The 21760-nt window shown below is 44.3% G+C and overlaps 1 protein-coding gene and 1 long non-coding RNA gene across 2 annotated transcripts in view; one reads left to right on the plus strand and one right to left on the minus strand.

Annotated features, from left to right (window-relative positions):
* Nucleotides 1-21760, minus strand: part of LOC107524747 (uncharacterized) — a 138886-nt gene that overhangs the window by 37107 nt on the left and 80019 nt on the right. The window lies entirely within an intron of this gene.
* TNP1 (transition protein 1) lies at nucleotides 10815-11183 on the plus strand. Its single transcript, XM_016196773.2, has 2 exons — nucleotides 10815-10953; nucleotides 11155-11183. The coding sequence occupies exons 1-2, from the start codon at nucleotides 10815-10817 to the stop codon at nucleotides 11181-11183; spliced, it is 168 nt and encodes a 55-aa protein (XP_016052259.1).

Here is a 21760-nt window from a genome sequence, read left to right on the forward strand (position 1 = left end):
AGAATTCACCTCTCAATTGGCAAGGATTTATTGAGAATTTCTTCTGTGATTATCGTGCTATGTACTTTTTTAAAAAGAGGATGCAAAGTAAGCAAGAAACAATCTTACATGAAAAGTTATTTCAGTTTCTGATACAAGAAGACCCCCAGATACTTCATTTACTAGTTGTGAGACCTTGGGCAAGTTACTTAACCATGCTGATCCTGGAATAGAGCAACAATAGTTCCTACCTCATAGAAGTTATGTAACAAATAAATGGTTAATATTTTTTAGAGTATTTGCCATATCCCTGGCACTGTTCCAAGTGCAAGCTATTATCTTGGCTCTATTCTCCCATAGTGTAAGATGCCTAAAAGTAGGCAGAAAGATGAAATAAAGACCAGTCAAGATTGGATGTGTATCCCAAACTGTGGACTTGATAGCTGAAAGAGGAAGTTGAGGTCAAGGGACAGAGGACACATGGGTAAAGTGAAACTGGAAGAACAAAGAGAAGGCCTGTCATTTTTTATGGCAGAGCAGCCATGGTTAAATAAAGTCTCCTCTTTTGAGAAGCTTGGAGAGAGTGATTACTAAAAAGAGGCTTACCTTCCTCTGCTCAAAACCACCTCCGCCCTCCATTACCTCACCTCCTATCTTTCATCTACTCACTGCATTTGTGACCCAAGCCCTTAGTCCGTGTCTGTATGAATCTAATTGCCAAATGCTCTATTACATCAAATAAGGTAAAGACTTAAGAGTGGGATGAGGTTCCTCAAGTGCTCTGCACAGTCCCTAACATTTAGTGGGTCCCCCAATAAGTGTTACAACTACCCCAAGTTTGGCAGCTTCCATCTTTAAACTCATCACTGTTCCCCTGTCTCCTTCAGCTCTCTTCTCTGAAAAAAACTAAAGACTGATAAATCGCATAATTTTGCTCCTAGTCCATCTTATATTCTCCCATTGATTCAACTACACAAAACTCTACTTTGCCAATGCCCAAATCTACATCACCAGCCCCAGTTGTTCTTTGGAGCTACAGTTACCTACATCCAATTTGTCCACTGGGCATCTAAGTGAACACTTGACCTGTCCAGTAGACATCTCAACCTGCGCAAAACTAAAAAACCAGTATGTACTGTCCAAATATATTCCTTGCCCTTGTATCCACCTAGAAGTCATTATCTCAGGGCAGAAGTCTAGTTTCAAACTTTCCCTTCATAGTCCTCCACATCTTATCAGTCACCTCAATATTTTATAATGCACTCCTTCTCCATCTCCATCACTGACTTGGGTCTCCTCAAGGCTTTAGTATTCAGGTCTTTTGTTCATATATCCTCTTCATGGTAAACATTAAGTAAAAGATGTCACCCCCTAGGTGATTAACCATCTCCACCTACCTCCCTTCCATGTCAGCAAATACATCAGGAGACACTGTGTGCAAGCACTAAAATAAGTAGATGCAGATTTAAATCCCACCTCCGCTCTTTAGTATTTTTATGTTCTTGAGCAAATTCTTGAAGCCTGTAGGAAGTTATCTCCAAATGAGCATTGAGTTTCCTCAGTAAAATAATAAGGCTGCCATTAAGTTTATGCCCTTCTAACTTTAAAAGATCTTTAAGACCAAGAAAAATAAAATAATCTGTCCAAGTTTAATAGGTTGAGTCTGGGATCCAGAAAATCAGTCTGACTGGATGTTGAAAGAAATCATCACAGGTCCCTCTGTTCAGCCATTTTCTTTTAGATTGGTTGCTGACCTCATGTGGACTTTGTGACATCCCAGAATAGAAAATTCTAAGTCACAGTGGCCTAGTATCTTTAGAGGTGTCCCTCGCTCCCCATCAAATGTCTCAGAATACCATCTTCAAGCAAATGAATGGAAAGGCCACATCAACTTCTAACGTCTACCATGACTTAGTGCAACCACCTAAGACTTGATGACTTCCTGCGGGGGCAGAGAAGAAAGACCCACCAAGGAGAGCATGGGGGAGGAGGAGGAAGAGGGCAGCAATTAGCAAGACTCTTGAATGTGTGGTCCTGAGATTGTGGTAAGAGAAGTACAGAGAGTAGTTGGAGGACATATGTGAGGAGGGGAGAGAGGAGGTGATGATGGAGCCATTACTGAAGAGGCTTCATTCCTTCTCAGGCACATAGCATGGCTTCAGTGGGAAGCAAGCCATTTGCAAGTATCCATCAAGCCCCTATTATGAATCAGACTGTGACCAACTCTCTTGGACTATAAGATTGAATGTGATAGGGATCTTTCAGTAATCTGGATGTTTACCATAAGAACTATGTTAAGTCAGGAGAGACAGGGTGGGCTCCACATGCATAGGACCTGTGCAGTCACAAACAGCTCTGTGCTCAGGAGACTTCAGATTTAGTCCATGCTCTGCTGTCACCATCTTGAAAGTTGTGTTTTTTTAAAAAACAAAAGGCCAGCATATTCATCTTGCCCTGGGCCCAGAAATAATGTAGCTAGTTCTGGGGAGACAGGACTTATAGGAAGTTGGCATCACAGGAAGTTCCAAGTAATCCAGGCCAACCCACAGCTAAAAAGGTAATAAAATCATAAAGGAACAACTGGAAAATGTCAAGTTGGCTTTGTGTGCCTTTTGAAGAACCTTCTGAGACTTTTCCACCCTAACCAGGGACTTTTATAACCTCAGTTTTGTCTTTGTTTTCTTGCAACATGAAGAAAGTACCACTTTCACTGTTGCAAGATGGTAGTCTACTGATGAAACAAATATTTCTACATGGTGACAAAGTCCTCACCAGAATTCCAAAACATTTTGGTGGCATTACCTTGCACATTCTTTCCCAGAACAATAAGGCTGCACAGCACTGGGAATTTCTTGATCAATAAAATCGGATAACTGCAACACATAGAATCTGGGTCTTTCTTTGGTCCTTACTGAAAATGAAGGCTTAGTTTTGAAGATTTCATTAAGCAAGTCATCTCTGCTGTCCCAGCATACAGTTTGTGAAAGGGAAAGCATCCCTAAAGCTTTGTGCTTTGGCCACAGAATTTGAGGACTAGAAAGAGCAGTGAAGGAGTGTCTTTGTTCCTTTTCTTTAGTATAAATACAACTAAACCTACTTTTCCAAATATGAGAATTCTACCTAAGGGAGCAGTGGGAAAACCAAGTAGGCAGTGATATTTTCAGGCAAATCTTCTTTGTCAGTTTCATTTTCTAAGATACTCAAGAGGCGAAGTGAAATGTTTCCAACCTATCCTCTCTTCCTTTTCACCCTCCATTGATCACTAAGAGTAGGAAGTAGAGCTTCATCAAGTCAAGTCAAAGAGATATGATTGAATTGTAATGTTCTCTCTTGATCCAACTTTGATTAGTACAGTTATAATAGGCACTTACGTTTAAAATAATCCAGAAATATTGAGTATCTCCTCTGGCCAATGTACCCTACAGGCATATTGGTCACAATGCTTTGAAAGCATCAATTATGAAGGGGTTGACCTTCATATGCAACTTCAATCTCTCTGGTCCTTTTCCCCCTTTTGGTGGCAACTCAGTCCCCTTTCATAGGGCCAGTTGTCCTCAAATTCAATGGCATGGTTGCCATTGGTGGGAGGAATGATTTCAAGAGGGCAAGGGCCCCCAGCATGTGGCTCTCAGAACATGAAGGGAGGAAAGAAGAGAAACAAAAAAAAAGAGGCCAGAAATCTCAACAGTAGTGCCTGTGGCACAGTGACAAGAAGCCTGGACTAGGAATTAGGAGATCTGGGCTTGAGACCCAACTTTGCCTGTAATTTGTGTCTTTGGCCAAGTTATTCTTCATCCCCAGACCTATTTATTATGAAATTGTTCTCTAGCAACACTCAGAACTCAAAGTTCCTTATTCCAGTTGGTAGATGAATTGAAACACATTTTTCCTAAAGATCATATGAGGCCAAATGATTTAATATGTGTGATATTTTCATACCATAACACCCCCTTTCTAATGCCCTGAGATGCAGACCTATTTTTGTCTTATGACTGAAGAGCACTGTATTCCCAGTGTATTTTGGGAAGGGACAGCTTCTTCTTCACTTTATAAATGGGGATTAAGGTCAGTGGGGACAGGGGAGTGTGGTTAATATGAAAATATTATTTGGAACCTTCTGAAGCATAAATTTTGGATTTTCTTTGTGTACTTCTGCACCATGTGGCCCTATTGTTAGGAGTGAAAAAAGAAATGGAAATAGTTAAATATTTTTTCATAAGTCCAAAAATAACAACAGAAAAAAACTAAAAGTTTGAATTCTCTCCAAATGAGAATTTTAAATTTGTTCAGAGGACCTCAAAGTTCATACCCTCCCTCTAAGAATTCACTAGTGTTTCCCAGTTCTCCCTCTCCCTTCAATATTAGATTCCTTCACTGTGATCCTAGAAGCACATGTAAGACAGAAAAGGCAAGTAGAACAAAGAGTCAAGGCCAGATCTATTTTTAAATCAAGTAAGGAAGGCAGTATGGAGTGGTGGCCAGTCTTTGGCTTGGGGATCAGCAATCTTAAGTCTGGCCATGGCTTTTGAGCTGCATGGTGCAGCCCTTTGACAAGCCTGTTGGCCTTCTGAAGGGAGGTGTCCAGATGGCTCCTGAGGAACCTCCCAGGGTCACAGCTCTTGTGATGAGTCTTCACCTTTTAGTGACCTAATCTCTATATTCCTGGAAAACAGGAATTGCTTATGGAAAGACAATTTGGGAATACAGTCAGAACCAATGTGAAAGAAGCCTGGAGGGAAAATTGGGAAAGAACTCCAACAAATTTTCAGATAGAGCCCAAGCCATTCTCAGAACCAAGATGCTCCTTCAATTCTAAGAACTGGATGGGAAGAAACAAATTGAGTTAAGGTCCTGCCTTCCTTTTTCTCTGAAAACCACCCATTGGCCTCGGGCTCTGGTTTCCATTTCCTACTGGAGACAACCGATGAGACCTGAGCTCAGAGAGCTCTGCCTCTTGGGGAGATCCATCTCTAAGCCACTTTCTTTCCCAATCTTCCAGCCTGCCCCTGAACCCTCTTTGCCTGTGTGAATAGCAGGAGCAGCAGCATCAAGAGCAAAGAAGACAGGGTGTGGCCTGGCCAGTATGACTCAGTGGTTGAGCACTGACCTATGAACCAGGAGGACATGATTCAATTACTGGTCAGGGCACATGCCCAGGTTGCAGGTTCAATCCTCAGTGAAGGGGAGGTGTGCAGGAGGCAGCCAATCAATGACTCTCTCTCATCATTGATGATTCTATTTCTCTCTCCCTTCACTCTGAAATCAATAAAAACATATTTTTGAAAAAGAAGAAGAAGACAGGGTGTGCATATGAACAGGGTAAAAAGTCCCCATTACCCAGCTGAGGTCAACATCTGGAGAGACTTATGTTTCAGAGAGGGATTCACATTGAGTCATGAACATGTGTAAGGACTGTCAGCAACTTTTCCATGTTCACTCTTAATGAGCTCCAATTTCTGGCCTGCTGGGAAGATTCAGCCATGAGAAGAAGACATCCATTGGACTCCCCAGCTAAATTAATGGAGTGAGTTTGAACTGGAGATGAGACCTAACTAGCAATCCAAAACAATGATGTCCTAAGTCTGCCTCTTCCTAATCTAAGAAAGGAGCTAGTGGGAACACTGGTCTCCAAGCCCTTCCCTGCAGTGCCATTTTGTCATCCCACCTGTCTCCAGGCAAGATAAATCTCAGCCCAAGAGAGAAGAAGCTGATAGCTCCTCTTCTAGAGAGACCAGAGATTCCATTCTCTCTCCATGTCCCAGTAGCTCTTAGAAAAATATCTATTTCCTTTCAACAAAGAAACTAAAACTAAGGCCCACCAGAAAGCCTAAGTATGGAGAAAAACATTTTCTTGGGTGTATCTGCTACTCCTGTGCTTGATTATTTGAAGTAGCTCATGTAGTCATTCTGTGCCTCAGTTTCTTCATCCAAAAAGGAAAATGGGCTTCCAATCAAGATGGCAGTGTAGGTAAACTCAGTACTCACATCCTCCCACCACTACATCAAAATTACAACTAAACTACAGAACAACCATCATTCAGAACCACCTGAAATCCAGCTGAACTGAAGGCCTACACTAAGGATATAAAGAAGAAGACACTTTGAGACTGGTAGGAGGGACAGAGACATGGAATGAACTGGTTCCATACCCACATGTAGCACATGAAAATCAGGAGAGGTATCTCAGCTGCTGAGGTCTCCCCTGAGGGGGGGAGGGTCCCAGCCCCACACCAGGACCCCAGTCCAGGGCTTCAAAGCCAGGAAGAGAAGTCTCCATGACTTCTGGCTGTAAAAACTAGGATGGACTGTGACTGAGTGAGATGGAGGGCTGCTGGAGTCCCAGGCATTCCTCTTCAAGGGCCCATGCACAGATTTACTCAGACCCACTCACTCAGAGCTCCTATGCTGAGGCAGCAGCTTGAAAGGCACCAGGAACATAAGGGAGAAGCTGAATTGTCTGTCATCAGGCAATTTTCTCCCTGATATAAGTGCTGGCAGAGGCCATTGCTCCTTTTCTGGGCCCTACTCCCCACAGAGCTGGCAGGCAGGTGCCATACCTGAGTCTCCATCAACCTATCACTGTTTGCCCTGCCCTGGTGATTCCCTAAGGCCCTGTCCCACCCAACTTGCAGGCCCACCCAAGCTGTTTCAGGGGCTTTTCCATGGGAATGGCCTGTCTTGGCTTATGCTTCAAACTTTCCTAAAATCTCTCCAACAAGCAGCATCTGGCCTCAGCATGCCCTATACCTCTCACTAAGTAGCCCTGCCAGGCATAACACTAGTGGCAGCTGGCGTTGGTTCACAGCTTTGGCTCCCTTGGACACCTCCAAGTCCAGCACTAGTAGCAGCGCTTTGTATAGCTCATGCTGATTAGCCCCAAACAGAACACAGGTGGTGGTTGACCTTGGCCTGCACCTCTCAGGAAGCCCCAGAGCAAGCTCACCCAGTGAACAGCTCCAGACCACACTGGAGCACCATTCAACCATCTTCACAAGTGACACACTCAAGGGGCAGACTCAGTGGGCACTAGATCTCTGCTGAAGTTAAGTCCTGCGGGGTAGGCCTCTGCACAGCTGATCCTGCGCAGTGGTCACAGCCATTCCTTGTAGCCAATCGGCCTGGGGGTAAATCCTTCCCATTGCCATGCCAAAAGCAATCAACACTCTATAACAGGAGGGTGTATACAGCCTACACAGTGGGGCATACCTGGAGTGCCCAGCTCAGGTGAACAGGGAGGCTTATTTCACTAAGCCACTCTACTAAGCCCAGAAGACATAGCAGCTCTACCTAATACATAGAAGCAAACATAGGGAGGCTGCCAAAATGAGAAGACAAAGAAACATGTCCCAAATGAAAGAACAGAACAAAACTCCAGGAAAAAAACTAAATAAAATGAAAATAAGCAATATACTAGACGCAGAGCTCAAAACATTGGGTATAAGGATGCTCAAATGAACTTAGGAGAACAGTAGATGAACTTGCAGACAACTTCAATAGCATGAAAAAAGAACATGGAAACCATATAAAAGAACCAGTCATAAATGAAGGCTATACTCTCTGAAATGAAAAATAATTTACAGGGAATCAACAGCAGAGTAGATGAAGCAGAGAATCAATCAGTGGTTTGGAACATGAGGATGTAAACAATACCAGAACAGCAAAAAGGAAAAAGAATTTAAAAAAATGAAGCTAGTGTAAAGAGCCTCTGGGAAAGTGGAAAGAGAAACAGAGACAAGCAGAGGTGCCCAATACCCAACCCTGCTCCATTTCACTGAGGGAAGTCTGATGCAGAAGGCAACCCACACACCTCACAGCCCCATCCCCAGCTGCCCTTCCAATTATTGGACCTTCTGCTGCTGGAGTTTCTCAGCGTGGTGTCTGAAACCAGAACCACTTCCTTAACCCTATGTAAAGGGGCTTTTTTGTTTGTGTCTTCATCAGTTCTCAAGTCTGGCTGCCTTCTTCCCTGTGATCTCAGCTTCTCCTTGGCAGAGTAGGTCTTTGAAGGATTGAAAGAACTGGAGGTAAGTGGTGTTACCCAGTCCCCCAGGCAATCCAGGAAATGCCGCTCAAACTAGAGACCAACAGAGTCAGCACAGTCAGGAGTGAGAGGCCAACATAGAGCACCAGAAATTCTGTTATGGAGACAATGTCTTTTTTCCCTCTCTGCTTCTAGAAATGTTCCCACTTGATATACAGTGTCACTCTGTGTTGTACTATCTTCCTCATAACACCAAAATGGCTGGAATTGCCCTGGCCTTGCAGCTCTGTGGTAGAGCATCAGCCTGTGTACCGAAGGGTCACAGGTTTGATTCCCAGTCAAGAGCTGGGTTGCAGGTTTATTCCGCAGCCCCAGCCCTTGTCAGAGCATGTATGGGAGGCAAACAATCAATGTGTCTCTCTCACATAGATGTTCCTCTCTCTCTCTTTCCCTCTTTCACTCTCTTTCTCTCCCTCTCCCTCCCTTCCACTCTAAGAATAAATGGAAAAAATATCCTCAGGTGAGGATTAACCAAATTAAAAAAAAAAAAGCTAGAATGAACCTCTGAGAAATGCAGTAGAAATAAAAAGACAGATCCTAACTAAAAGAAGCCTGCCACAGTAGTCATATGATCTCAAAGATCACTTATCCCAACCCACCTATTTACAAAATAATTGAGCTGAAGTCCAGAGAAGTGGTTTTTGTGGCACTGTCAGGACCAGAACCAAGACACGCTGCCTCCTGTTGAGATAAGACTCATTAACTTGACATGGCAATGTGGGCACAAAACAGGGTTTTACGCCATTGACATTGGTTGTCCGAACTTTAAGGATGGTGTCGTAGGACTATGGATTTTGAACCAATTTCAAAAGACAGTAAAGATTTGAAAAGTCAGGAAAGTCTTCCTTGGAGAGGTAGGCAAAATGAGGAGGAATAGAATAGTTAGAAACACAGGATTTTTAATTTATTCAACAAATATTCCACAGGCCCTTATCAGGCTCTTACTCTGTGGCAGGACTGTTCAATGCCTGTGAATATACAGCAGGAAACACAATTTTTAAATTCCTACTTTCATGAAACTTGCTTGTAGGAGAAACAACTAAGCTGGAGTGGACAGAAAGGTTCTCAGGGTACAAAGAGACAAGGTGGCAGTCTGTTTCATACAGCCCTTCTCTCTTTGAGTGAAAAAAGTCTCCAACAGAAGGTCTCCAGAGAGACCTGCCTGGAAACAGAAAAAGTGTCACTTGAAAGAAACTGAGTTTCAAAACATGATTTGTCACCTTATCTGTAGACATAAAAAATTCAGGGAGTGGGGCTTGAACTATATTCTTTTATTTGAACAGCTTCTGCTAAGAACCTCCTGCAGGCCAAGTGCTTGGTTCTTGAGTAAGAATGATGGCAAGGAAGAGAGAAGGAGAGACAGAAATAGTTCCATTAAATTTTTTTCAAAAGGACTCAATATAAGACATTTAAAAAGGAAGAAGAAATGATTGGATGACTAGTCCCTTATCAGGGAAGTTGGGAATGATGGATATCTTTGGCCTAGGCTTCTACTCGGAGCTCTAGACTCATATACCCATCAATCACTCAATATTATTATTTGGAAATCTCAAAGGTACTTCAAACTCAAAATGTCTTAAGACTAAAATGCATGATAACCACTGCCCCTGTGCCTGCCTTTATCTCAGTGAGTGGCACCAGCATCCAGATAGCTGCATTAGACATAAACAAAAGCCACACCTTTGACACCCTCTGCTCTTGACAACCAAATCCAATCCATCACCAAGTCCTTTTCTCCTGTGTCTCTCTCTTCATCCGATCTCCCTGGCCAGGCCTAAGCCATTATCAGTTATTTCTCTCTGCTGAATCTCTACTATTGGCAATAGCCTCTCTGTTTATTCACTTCACATCCCCTTTAATTCATACCCCACTCAGCAGCCTCTGTTCTCATCATGTTATCCTCTTAGATATTTTTCCATGGCTTCCCAATGTACAAGCATGGCCTGTTCTCTGCCTCGCTTTCCAACCTCATCCTGCACTATGTTGGGAAGTAATTATTCACTGATTTGTGTAGATGTCAGATTAATGGCTTTCTCCCCAACCAGGCTCAAAGTCCCATGAACACAGTCTAATTTTATCCACTGCTATTTTCTTATCACCATTGGTTAAACCAGTGGTTCTCAGCCAGGGGTGACTTTACTCCACCCCCAAAGTAACATTTGGAAACATTTTTGGTTGTCACAGCTGTGGGGACTCTACTGGCATCTAGTGGGTACAGTCCAGGGATGTTTCCAAACATCCTACAATGCACAGGACAGTTCCACAAAGTTACTCAAGCTCATACTGCCAGCAGAGCTGAGGCTGAGAAATCCTGATTTAAATGAGAGAAGGAATGTTTATGTTTTGATCAAATAAATTGGATTTCTTAGAGTCAAGTCCATATAGAAACACATTTATTACCTCCAAATACTATAGAGCAATTTAAACAGGCATGCATGCACAGGCACTCAAGAACCATTACATTTTCTACAGGCGGGAGATACCTATATTAATGGCTCTTGCAGTCCCCAGAAGCCCAGCATAGGACTGGAATTGAGTTGTTCAATAACACCTGTCTAGAAAACTTCATTTAACATAAAAAGTACCTCAAAATTGAGGGTAGCCTTGAGCTGCATTAGAGGGGCCACCTTATTTCTCATATATGACCAAAGTGGGACAAAAGCCAGTGACAGCACAATGAGCCCCACCCACCTGCTAAGCCACACCCCTCTACAATCACAATGGCTAAGTCCTTAAATACCCAGACTCTCAGACTCCTGGCCCTGCAAAGCTCCTCATTTTTGCAGAAATTACAATGTCGACCAGCCGCAAATTAAAGAGTCATGGCATGAGAAGGAGCAAGAACAGATCTCCTCACAAGGGCGTCAAGAGAGGTGGCAGCAAAAGGAAATACCGGAAGGGCAGCCTTAAGAACAGAAAACGAGGTGATGATGGTGAGTGAGGGAGGAGTGGAACAGTCAGACACGGGGAAACTTGTTGCCCCAAGGCCCTCCCTCTTGAAGTTAGCTCTCCTAAGACGCTGAAATCTCAGCCTAAGAATTTCATTTCCATTTAAATTCATATTTAGGCAGGAAGAGTATGAATGGGTATGTTCTAACTGGTGTCCCTATTGCAAACATGTCCTTCCCCCACAGCCAATCGCAATTACCGCTCCCACGTGTGACCCCACTAGTGGGCTCTGCCCTGGTGGACTACAAACAACACCAGGCAGCAACAAGAGGACAACAGAAGGGGGACTGCCCAAGACCTGAAGTTAGATCAAAGCCAAAGAACCTATCCTATGGGTAAAATACCAGTTGTGATCAAAATGAGGAACGTATAATATTGGCTGTTTCTCCCCAACTTCTCAATAAAATTTTGAAAACCGAAAAGTATGTTTATTTAATCTTTAGTTGAAAAAGGTATTTTGATCTTTGGTTGAAAAGGGGTTTCTGAGTTAGGCAGACTTGGAAAAATTGGCTGGTATGAAACCATTAAACGTGACTTGGAAAATATCAAATTTGTCCTGACTCCCCCCTCCCTGTGTGCCCCATCACCATATTTGTGTCTTGGCCTCAAAACGCTGTCTCTCCCCCCAACATAGAGAGAGGAGATAAATGGGAGAGAAATACCTTTATGATGAGTCTACAGGCTTGTTTTGTAGCTGGTTTTGTTAAGGGGCTTATAACATATAGAGGAACATCAAACCACATGTTAAGCTAAAGGCATCTTCCAGAGGTAGAGAACAGAGGTGCTTTTAATTCATCTGGGCAGGTTTAGAAGGCTGTTAGTGGGATTTGATCCTATTATGGATGTGGTAAGAGTAGCTATGTTGGGCTTGAGATGGACAAGATTGGAGGTAGCGATATTGCCTGGGAGGTTCAATTTAAGCCAGATGTTGTGACTGTCATAAATTAACCTTAGTCCAAGAGTGTCTGAAAGTAGGAATTGCTTCAATCTGGATGGGCCTATATTTGATCATCAGCAGGGGAAAACTGTCCTTAGCTATATTCCTCACTTTACTTTGACCTTAGTATGGTTCAGCCAGGAATCTTGACACCTCCTCTCAGCACTCACCCACTCACAGGGGTAATATTTTTCTTGAGTTCTTCTTGTTGCCTCAGAGGCACTACCAGGGTGGCACAGGCTGGAATTGAGTGAGACTTATTTAAACCCAGCCACCCACTTTGTTGCTTGTGACCAGGAAAGGAAACAAGTAGGAAGGAATGAGAGGAGGGAGGATAGGTTAGACATGAAGTTTCCATTTCCAACCGTGGGCATTGTGACATGGAACCAAGTGACCAAATTGTATTTTCAATGAAGCACTGGAGAGGCATGTCGGTACTGAATGTTGGGAGATTAATGTCCCTGTGGGTCAGATTCTAGTAGTGCAGCAAAAGGATCCGGTCATTTCACTTGTTGGAGTAAAGATTTTTCAGGTTCTTTGTCCTGTCTCCCAACTCCAGAGAATGCACATATTGTTCCCTCTTTCAGGTTCAGGTTCAAATCTCCCCTTAGCATCAGGCACTGAATTGAACTTATTTTCAGCTTAAAAAGGAGGAAAAATACTCCGTAACCCTTAGCCTCCATGATTATGCCTGTTTTACCTCCTACTTATGCATGTTCCTGTTTTTCTAACCAAACTCAGATAATACTCAAATCCTCCACATGTCTGACCATAGCGGGACTGCACAATCTTACACTCCCTAATCAGAAATGGTCATCTTGCGTTCTCTTGTGCCTTCTGGGAGTTCCTTTGTTTCCATGTAAAGAAAGCCTGAGTTCCTTGCAACCCACAAAATCTGTTAATGTCAAGCGTTTGCTGCTCCGGCTATAAATATTCTAAACTTATCCTAGACTAAGATGGAGTTTGGGTGCAAGATGTTTATTAGAGACCAATACTCAAGAAGAAGGAAAGGGGGTAGGGAGGATTGTGTGGAGGAAATAGCCCAGCCGGGCTGCTTCGATAAGGGATGACCTTGGTCAAAGCTTTGCTGTGCTGAAGTTAGTGTCAGCTGGAGGCTGCTCGCTGGACTGCATGCCCCACAATCTGAGCAGCACATCTCTGTGTGTCTTATGCTTGCTTTCTGATTTCCTGCATTCCTTCCCTCCCTGCTGTGACTGCCTGCCAGGAGTCTTCAAATGCTTTTTTGCACTGTGCCCACTGCTTTGCCTTGTCTCTGCCATGTTTCAAATTGCCAGTATGTACAAAGACAACTTCTCCCATAGGGAAAAGAGTCAGGAACAAATGAACAAATGAGGAGAGCAATAATGCTGAGTGTGAAATTTATTTCCCTCAAGAAATTGTTCTGCTCAGGAAGTTGGTCAGTATCCCCTCAGAAAGCAGATTCTGCAGAGGGCTCAAGTGAAGAGACTTGGCTGATAAAAGAACTACATGGAGCCCCAGTAGAGTCAAAGCTGTGGACCTCTTGGTAAAGACAGTACTGGGGAGAATCATAGCTGCAACCAGAGTCTCAGAAGCAAAACAGAAACATGCAGGCAGTTCTCTCCTCCAGCCCTCCAATCTCCTCTTGGTGTTCCCATTGGCCACACTGAACTGGAAGCCAGCAGATAAGGGATCCCATGAGATACCAAACACAAGGGCCAGCCTCCCAAGGCATCAGGGAACACAGCATGTCGGAGAATAACTTTGAAAAACCAAGGGTGGTTTTATAACTCTGTAGGCAAATATAACTATGTAGGCAAAATGTCTTCAAAGTCTCTTCAGCAGTAGAGAGGCCCCAAATGGAGTTCTCAGGGCTCCTGAGCACTCATGCCATTTTCATGTCATTTGTGGGACAAGATTTTCCCCAGACAAACTGTTCTATATAGAACGATCTAATTAGTGACTAGGATGGGCATGTGATGAACATGGCTAGGCAGGACAGCCAGACCCTGGCCTGGTGACTTCAGTCTCTGCCATCATACACCGGTTGGAGAAGGAATGGCAGCCACCCAAAAAACTCTGTTTTGCAGTAAGAACATTTTCCAGGCTCACATGCTGGAAATTTTCCAACGCTGATGTTGACTTAGTCCCTGCCCTCCAGGAACATTCATTCTGTCTCTCTGCTGACAGCTCCTGCAGGCCCAGCACCCACCGGGGAGGCGCACCCACATAGGTAGCACAGGGGTCCTTTCACCATGGTGGCGCTAAAAGACCCTGCCTTCTGTGTGCTTTTTCTCCATCTCCCCAACCAAGAGAACTTTGTTTCTCCTTCCAGTTTTCTCTGGAATGCTATGTCCTGAAGTCATCACTTCAAAAAATAAAAATTTTAAGGATCTTGGCCACCAGCCCTTCTGGGTCACCTTGACCTTGTGAGCTGACTTGGATACAGGGCCTCTGCTACACTGGCCTCGGGGTCCAATGGGAGTGGTCCCAGAGCACCCAAGTGTGGGTGGAGAGAACCCAGATGAGCTGTGAGGAGAACAGAGCTGACTCCCACTTCTTGCCCTGGACCTCACCAAATGACCCCGGGTGGGACTGGCCATGTCTGTGCAGCCACAGGCAAACAGGAAGTTCTGCAGAAACGTTCAGGGCTGCGCAGAGGAGGTGAAGGCCCAGAAATGGCAGCTGGGAGGGGACTCTGTGTGCCTTGGGAGTAGTTGGAGCAAGTCAGACATGGCCTGGGACTGTGCTGTCGGGGTCACCCAAAGGTTCTGTCCTTGAGACGAGAGGACAGCAACAGTCTGGCTCTGCAATCAGTGCTCACTCACTGGCCAGGTCCACTCCGGGGAGAAAACCAACAGACAGGGTCTTAATTCCTCATCTCTAGGAGCACAGGGTCTTAGTCACCAGGCTGGACCACCTTACCAGGAAGCAGTTTCACTCTGAGAGAGCCTCGCCTCACTTCTGAAGCCCCCAAATCACCCTCCTCTCCAGCCTTTCATCAGCCCAAATGTGAGACCTCTCTCTGATCTGAGCCCAGTGTCCCAGAAGTGGTACAGATGACAATACTCTCCACACAGCACAGTACCAAGGACAGGCTCCAGAACTGAAACCTGAGGGTCTGGATTCCATTAGAGCCAACTTTTCACCTTGATCCGTCATCAGTCCTGCTCTGTTCCAAGCCTTTGCACACCTCCTGTCCTGCAGCTGGGGCCATTCCTGCAGCCGCAGCCCACCATCGCTGTAACCAAGCCCGACAGGCAGAAGGGAGGGAGGCACCTCTGGGCACTGGCTCTACTAGCCATGTGATCTTTGGTGAATTTCCCCACCTCCATGAGCCTCATCTTTTCTGTAAGAAGTCAGTCATAATATCTACCTCACATGGGGTTTCTAAGAATATCAAATGGCTGTTACATTTATAGGGACGATCAATTCATAAGTTATATAAATGTCTAATCACTTTGTTGTACACCTGAAACTAATATAATATTGTATGTCGACTATAACTGAAAAATAAAAAATATTTTAAAAAATGAATATCAAATGTTGTAAATTACAGGCCCTGAGTAAGTTGGCTGCCTTCTGCTCTGTCCCTCTGGACTGGCCTTTTAGATACCATTGTGACTGTCTGGTCCTGACTCATGACCCTGGGTGTTGCCTTAACCTCAGGATGTGGACAGACATCCTCAGCGCTGCCTACTTGCTTTGCAGAGAGCTCCCATTGTGATCTAAAGCCCTTAACTTCCCCTGACCCTTTTTTCTAAGCCAAGTCCTGAGATCAGGAGACACCTACACTTACCAGTGGTTTGTTTGCTCTCCCATAAAACTAGGACCTGAGGATATTATGTCTCCAACTGGACTGTGAACTCCTAGGAGCAGAAGCGAAGCTGTCCATGAGTGAGGGGCAAATGGATCACATCAGGACACACAAATAGCCACTGCTTCATAGGGAACAAATCCACCTCTTAATATTGTAGAAAATAAAATCTGAGAATAAATAGATGCTCACTGGTTGGATCATGTTTATTTTTCCCATTAGCAACAGTTATGTGTCTCTGTAATTAGTTAGCTAAGAAGTCCTCTGGTCTAACACACAGGTGGTTTCTAATAAAAAGACATAAAGAACTTGAATTTCACAATTTGCAGGGATCATCCTCAAAAGTGCCTCAAATGGAAGCTCTCAAAAAGGGAGAACTTCTCAACAGGACTAGAAAGTGGACCTTGATTTATTGACTTACTGTCTCCTTTGGGAACACAGATGACCAATATCACACAAGGTACACAAATGCTTCTGAAACTTTCACATGCATAGAGTCACCTGGGATCGACCTGATAAAATGCAGATTCTGATTCTGTAGGACCAGGTGGACCTGAGATTCTGCATTTCTAAGGCTCCCAGATGGCGCTGATGCTGCTGATCCAGGGACCACACCTTGAGTAGCGAAGGAACACAGAATGTTGGACTGGAAGCCCAAACTTCCATGGCACCTCATTGCCCCTCTCTGGGGCTCTAAAATCTCTTCCAATTCTTAAAAAAAATCATAAAGGATGAGACTAAAGAAATATAGCCCAGCATCAACCATCTCTCTGACTTCTTCTCTCCTAGAAACAGAAGGCAGTGGCACCACAGAGTATGGATAAAGGGCATTCTCGGCTACCTCTGAGCCATGGACGGGCCACATTACTTCAGAACATGGGGATCTATCATACTTCCCAGGGATAGCATAAGAAATAAGCGAGAGCCCTGGCCGGGTTGCTCAGTTGGTTGGAGTGTTGTCCTGTACACCAAAAGGTTGCAGGTTCAACTCCAGTCAAGGCACATACCTAGGTTATGGGTTCAATCTCCAGTTGGGGCACATATGGGAGGCAACTGATTGATGTTTCTCTCTCACATCAAAGTTTCTCTCCCTTTCCCTCCCTCCCTCTCTCTCAAGTCAATAGAAAATTTTAAATAAACCATATCCTTGGGTGAGAATTAAAGCAGCAGCAGCAAGAGAAGAGATGAGAAAAAGCTCTGCAGATAGTGAGGCCGCTCCCTCCCAGCCTTGCCACCATGGGACAAGTGGACATGTGGAATCTATTGGAAGGTGTGGAACTGCTCAGAGACTAGAAGGAAAAGCTGGACAGCTGGACCACATGATGGGAGGCAGGCAAGAAGCAGACAGGGCGCTCTCCTCACATTGAAATGTCTCCGATTGTTCCCCATTCTTACATCACTCCCCCAAAACTCAGGGCTCAGGAGAGAAAGACTAATGGCCAAGCTGGTGCTGCAGTGAGGTGGGGTTGGTCCTGAAGGGAAAATCGAGGAACTGCTATGGCAGAAGGGAAGGTGTACTCGGGGCAGCCATGCACGGTGTCCACTGCAGAATGTAAGAGACGACTTCCCTGCCATGCGACTCTTACGTGGGGCAGAAACGTGGCATCCTGAGCGCACAACAACCACATTCTTCCACCCCGACATCTGTGAACACCCTTCTAACATGCGCTTTTTCCTGTAAAACTGCCATCTTAGCACAAAGAATTTGCTGAGAACATTCAACATACAATTTACTTTCACTGCCAGAACCAGAATTTGGCTTCATTCTCAACTCCATTTATTTTCCCCATGGAGAACATTGTCATCACATGGAAAAAGTTAACAGCAAATGGGGCAGCAAAGAGAGAGTCACAGAGCCGCGCTGCTGGCAGCAGGGACAGGCCCATTCACTGGGAGGCAAGTAAACATGCTTGGGAGTCACAGGTCCCCAGGAAGGGTCCAGAGGGAGACTGTAATCTCTGTGAAAGTGAAGAGTACAGTGATGCAAACATGTAGTGAGTGGAGGAAGCCCAGGCTTCAAGGGGACTCCATCACCCCTGCCTGAGTCTTTAAGAAAAATGATTTTCTTCTTACCCTCCTTCCACTCCAGACATCCAAGAAACAAGACATGTTCTGGCTGATTTAGCTCCCAAGGGTTTGGGTCTTCACCATCTAATATGGGAGCCACAGGCCATGCATAGCTATTAAGCACTGGAAATTAGGCCAGATGTGCTCTTACTGTAACATACAGGGGTGGGCAAGAGTAGTGTTACAGCTGTTCATATGGCAGAAGACATGCAGGTTATGATTATAGTTTTTTTAACTCAAACAATAGTTTTTTTTTAACTCAAAACAATGTCATAATGCAACTCTAAACCTACTTTTAAGCTCACCCCCACTATACTGGCTTTCAAAGACCTAATATGAACAAAAGAGTATAACATATTTCATTGATAATTTTTTCCATTGATTGTATGTTAAAATACTGTTTTAGGCATATTTGATTAAATAAAATAATTAATTTTACATGTTTCCTTTTGACATCCAGCTACTTGAATATTGGGAGTCACAAATCAACCCATGTTACATTTTATTGGACAGCCTAGGGTCCCCTGGATTTTCACAGCTCAGTAACCCCTCCTCCCTACTTTCTGCCCTTTTTACTTAGAGCAGTGCTGCTGAGGGTCTGCTCTAGTGAGCACTGCAGAGAGATGAATAAACCCATTACCCACCTTCGCCTTTCCCAACCTTCCATCACACACATACACACACCTCCTTGTTTCATCTTCTAAGCCTAAAGTTTTGGGAGGCGGTTGTTGTGTTTAGTTATGTTCTTCTTGCAATATTCGTGGTCACCCTTGTTGTCCCTGATATGCCTAAATGATTCTCTCTCCAGATATCAGGGCTCAAAATTGCCCACCACTGTACTGCTGTATAATTTCTACAATGTTGGACTCCTAGTGAATGGGTTCAAAGTTGGCTGGTGTATAAACATACAATATACAAAACTTGTAAATACTTGTTCTTTTTGTCATATCAGGAAGTTCTATATGTCTCACACACAGGATGGGGGAGATAACTCGACATTTAATTATCACTATGATTTACTCACATCTCTGCCTGTTAACTCACAACCACACTCACACAAAGGCGAAAAATAAAAAAATTCAAGGTGGTGGCACTCAGCTTTAAAGTCTATTTTGTTTTCCATATATTTACTTGAAATTAATAGAATTGTAGAAATTTTTACATCTAGGAATAATAGTAGCAATGTCCTTATGCTAGATACTCTCCTAAGAGCTTTATATATGTTAACTCCTTTCACACTCACCACAATCCCATGAAGTAGATGCTATTATGACCTGTTTTAGAGATAAGAAACTGAAGGAGAGATAGATCAGCAACTTGTCCAAGGTGAAATGGCTGGTGAGTGGCAGAGGTGGGATTTGAACCAGGCTATCTGTTCTGCATCTGTGTGCTTAACCACTATGCTATGGCCTTTGTTTTACAGGTAGAGGAACTGAAGCCTAGCGATTGGCAAAGACATGCTTAAGATGCTCAGTTAGTACTGAGGCAGAACTAGAACTCTGTTCTCTGCTGGCCCCCATATTGCCCCAGGATCCCTACCCCCAAAACCAGACCATGTTTATGTCCAAAGTGAAGGGGTATTTTGATAGAAGTAGATAGAATGCTTGAGAATGGGAGACAACATTTCACATCTCTCTGGTAAAGGCAGGGTAAATTTAGTCAAACCCTAAGCAACAAATTATAACAGAAAAACCAAAGGCTTTGACATCAGCCAGTTCTAGACTCAAATCTTGCTATAGATATTTAACAGTCACATGACCTTGAACAAGTTACCCAAGTTCTCTGAGCCTCTGTCACTTGATGTGTAAAACTAGGTTAAAAACACTTCCTTCAAGATCACCATTGGGATCTGCAAAGAATCCATATGCAAAACAACTCATGTCATCCTGCCCCCCCCCCCGCCCCCCAGTGCATGGTGAGTACTCTATAAATCAGTTCCTCTCCTGACCACCCCTGCCCTGACTTCAGGAGCCAAACTGGGACCCCTGGAATTTCTACAACAGGGTCTAACTGGAGTAAACTAAGGGTGTAGGTCTGGAGGAGTGGCCCCAGGGGCTGAGGAGTGGAAACCTCCGTGCTGTTCGTGACAGCGAGTCAGGCGAGGGTTACTGCCATGAGATGCACCCCATGGCCTCACTGTGTTGCTAGAAAGAAAGAGGAGGATTGTGAACTCTAGCTTGAGTCACAGAAGCCCTTTGTATCTCCCAGGAGAGGGGAGGGTGGGGGCCCGGCTGCGGGAACAGTGGTGGGCGGGGTAATCTGGCAGCCTGGATTTCATCTAAGAACGGTTGGCCTGATGCCCAGCCTGGGGTGTTGCAAGGGCCAGGGAGGTGCCCCATGAGGTGGGGACAGGTGTAGACAAAGAGTAAAGACTTGGGAAAAGAGAGATGTCTCTTATTTTTTTTAGCTTGTAGTTTAATTAGTTAAAATTTATTTTTAAAACTATTTGGGCTTAAAGAGGTCCCACGTTCCATGTCTCAGTTTCCTCACCTAAAAGACAGATTCTCCAAATGTCATAGGACCCTCGGAGGACCTTCCAGGGGTCATCTCCATTTCCCTGCCTATAGCACAGACTGCACCTCTTCGCCCTTACTGGACAGATGGAAAACCCATGGACTCCAGAGATGAGCACTTTCTCTTCCAGGTCTACTTACTTTCCATGGTTTCAACTGCAAGGGAGGTTTCCCTCTTGAAAGAGACCTCTTTTGTTTCTCACTATCACCTCTTTAACATTCCTCCCATATTTTAAAACACAGTTCCAAGAATCTTTTCCTAATCAACCCAGCCAGAAAAGAACAGGCTTTATCACCTCTCCGTTTGCAGCTCACTGTGTTTGCCCTTCTAGAAGTCCACACTGGCTACAATAATTAGAACTACTAAGGTGTGTTCTCATGGCCCAAAAGGGAGCATAATTTCCCTAAAGACAGAACCATCATCCTCTCTTCATCCAGGTTGCTCATTACAGGACGTCTCCGGTTGGGACAATATCCTCCCAGCTGAATCAGTGGGGTTTATTGAATGTTTACTCTGGACTAGAACTGTATTTATGCTGGCTGTCCCACGTCTCTCCAAGACGGCAGCCCATGCCATAAACTTCATGGAGTGAAAGGCCACTATGCTATAGCCAAGTCTTTATGTTGAAAGTGTGGTCCCTGCTATCATTTGTGCCCTTAGGTTATATGCCCATAAGGAGGCAGGTGTTCACTAAGGGAGTGTTAAGTACCTAAAAGATGCAAACCATTGTCTTGGGTCCTTCAGGGTATATACCAGGAGTCCCCAGTGTTGCTCAGTCCACAACAACTCAATTCTAAATATATCGATATGGTGGTACTCAAGGCCTGGACAGTCTTGCAAGGACAGGCAGCATGATGATTCATACTCCACTGTGTTTCCAGCTTTTAGTCCAGTGCCTGGCACATAATAGTTGCTCAACAAACATGTGATGAATGGGTGGAGGCAATGCTGCCAGCAAGTGGCCACATATGTCTCCCTTAAGGAGGAGGAAGAGAGAGAAGAGCGTTGCAGTTAGAAGGGAATTCAGAGTTTTTCTAGACCAGCCTCTAAGGTTTATATAAGAAAATGAGGGCCAAGGTCACATGGTGGGGTGGGAAAGGGCATTGAACCAGAGTTGGAGAGACCTGGATACCCTGGTTCTGACAAAAACTCAGAATAAAAGAACTGTTAGTAAGAGGTGCTGTTAGGGCTGCTATCTTTGCCTCTCCCTCCCCATCCCATCTAAGTCAGATCTTCTTTCATACTCTCAACATGTTTGCGTGTTCTTCAATACCACTCTTCACATTCTGGATTTTTTTCCTATTAACTCTCTGATTGACAGCTTCATAAAACTGGAGATCATGGTTTCGGTTTGTTTTTCGTTCTCTCTGACCACAGTATTGCCTACCTCCATCTGAATTGCATAATAAATATTTGTTAAGTACAGGAATGTATTGATGACCCATTCTTCCTCAATTACATGCTAAATTTTTCATGG

Source organism: Miniopterus natalensis, chromosome 8, assembly GCF_054644295.1.
Source record: "Miniopterus natalensis isolate mMinNat1 chromosome 8, mMinNat1.hap1, whole genome shotgun sequence".
In the NCBI taxonomy this organism is placed as follows: domain Eukaryota; kingdom Metazoa; phylum Chordata; class Mammalia; order Chiroptera; family Miniopteridae; genus Miniopterus; species Miniopterus natalensis.

Coding starts and splice junctions, on each gene's coding strand:
- TNP1 (XM_016196773.2), top strand. CDS start 10,815: ATGTCGACCAGCCGCAAATTAAAGAGTCATGGCATGAGAAGGAGCAAG. Junction 10,954..11,154: donor CAGAAAACGAGGTGATGATG/GTGAGTGAGGGA, acceptor CTTCCCCCACAG/CCAATCGCAATTACCGCTCC.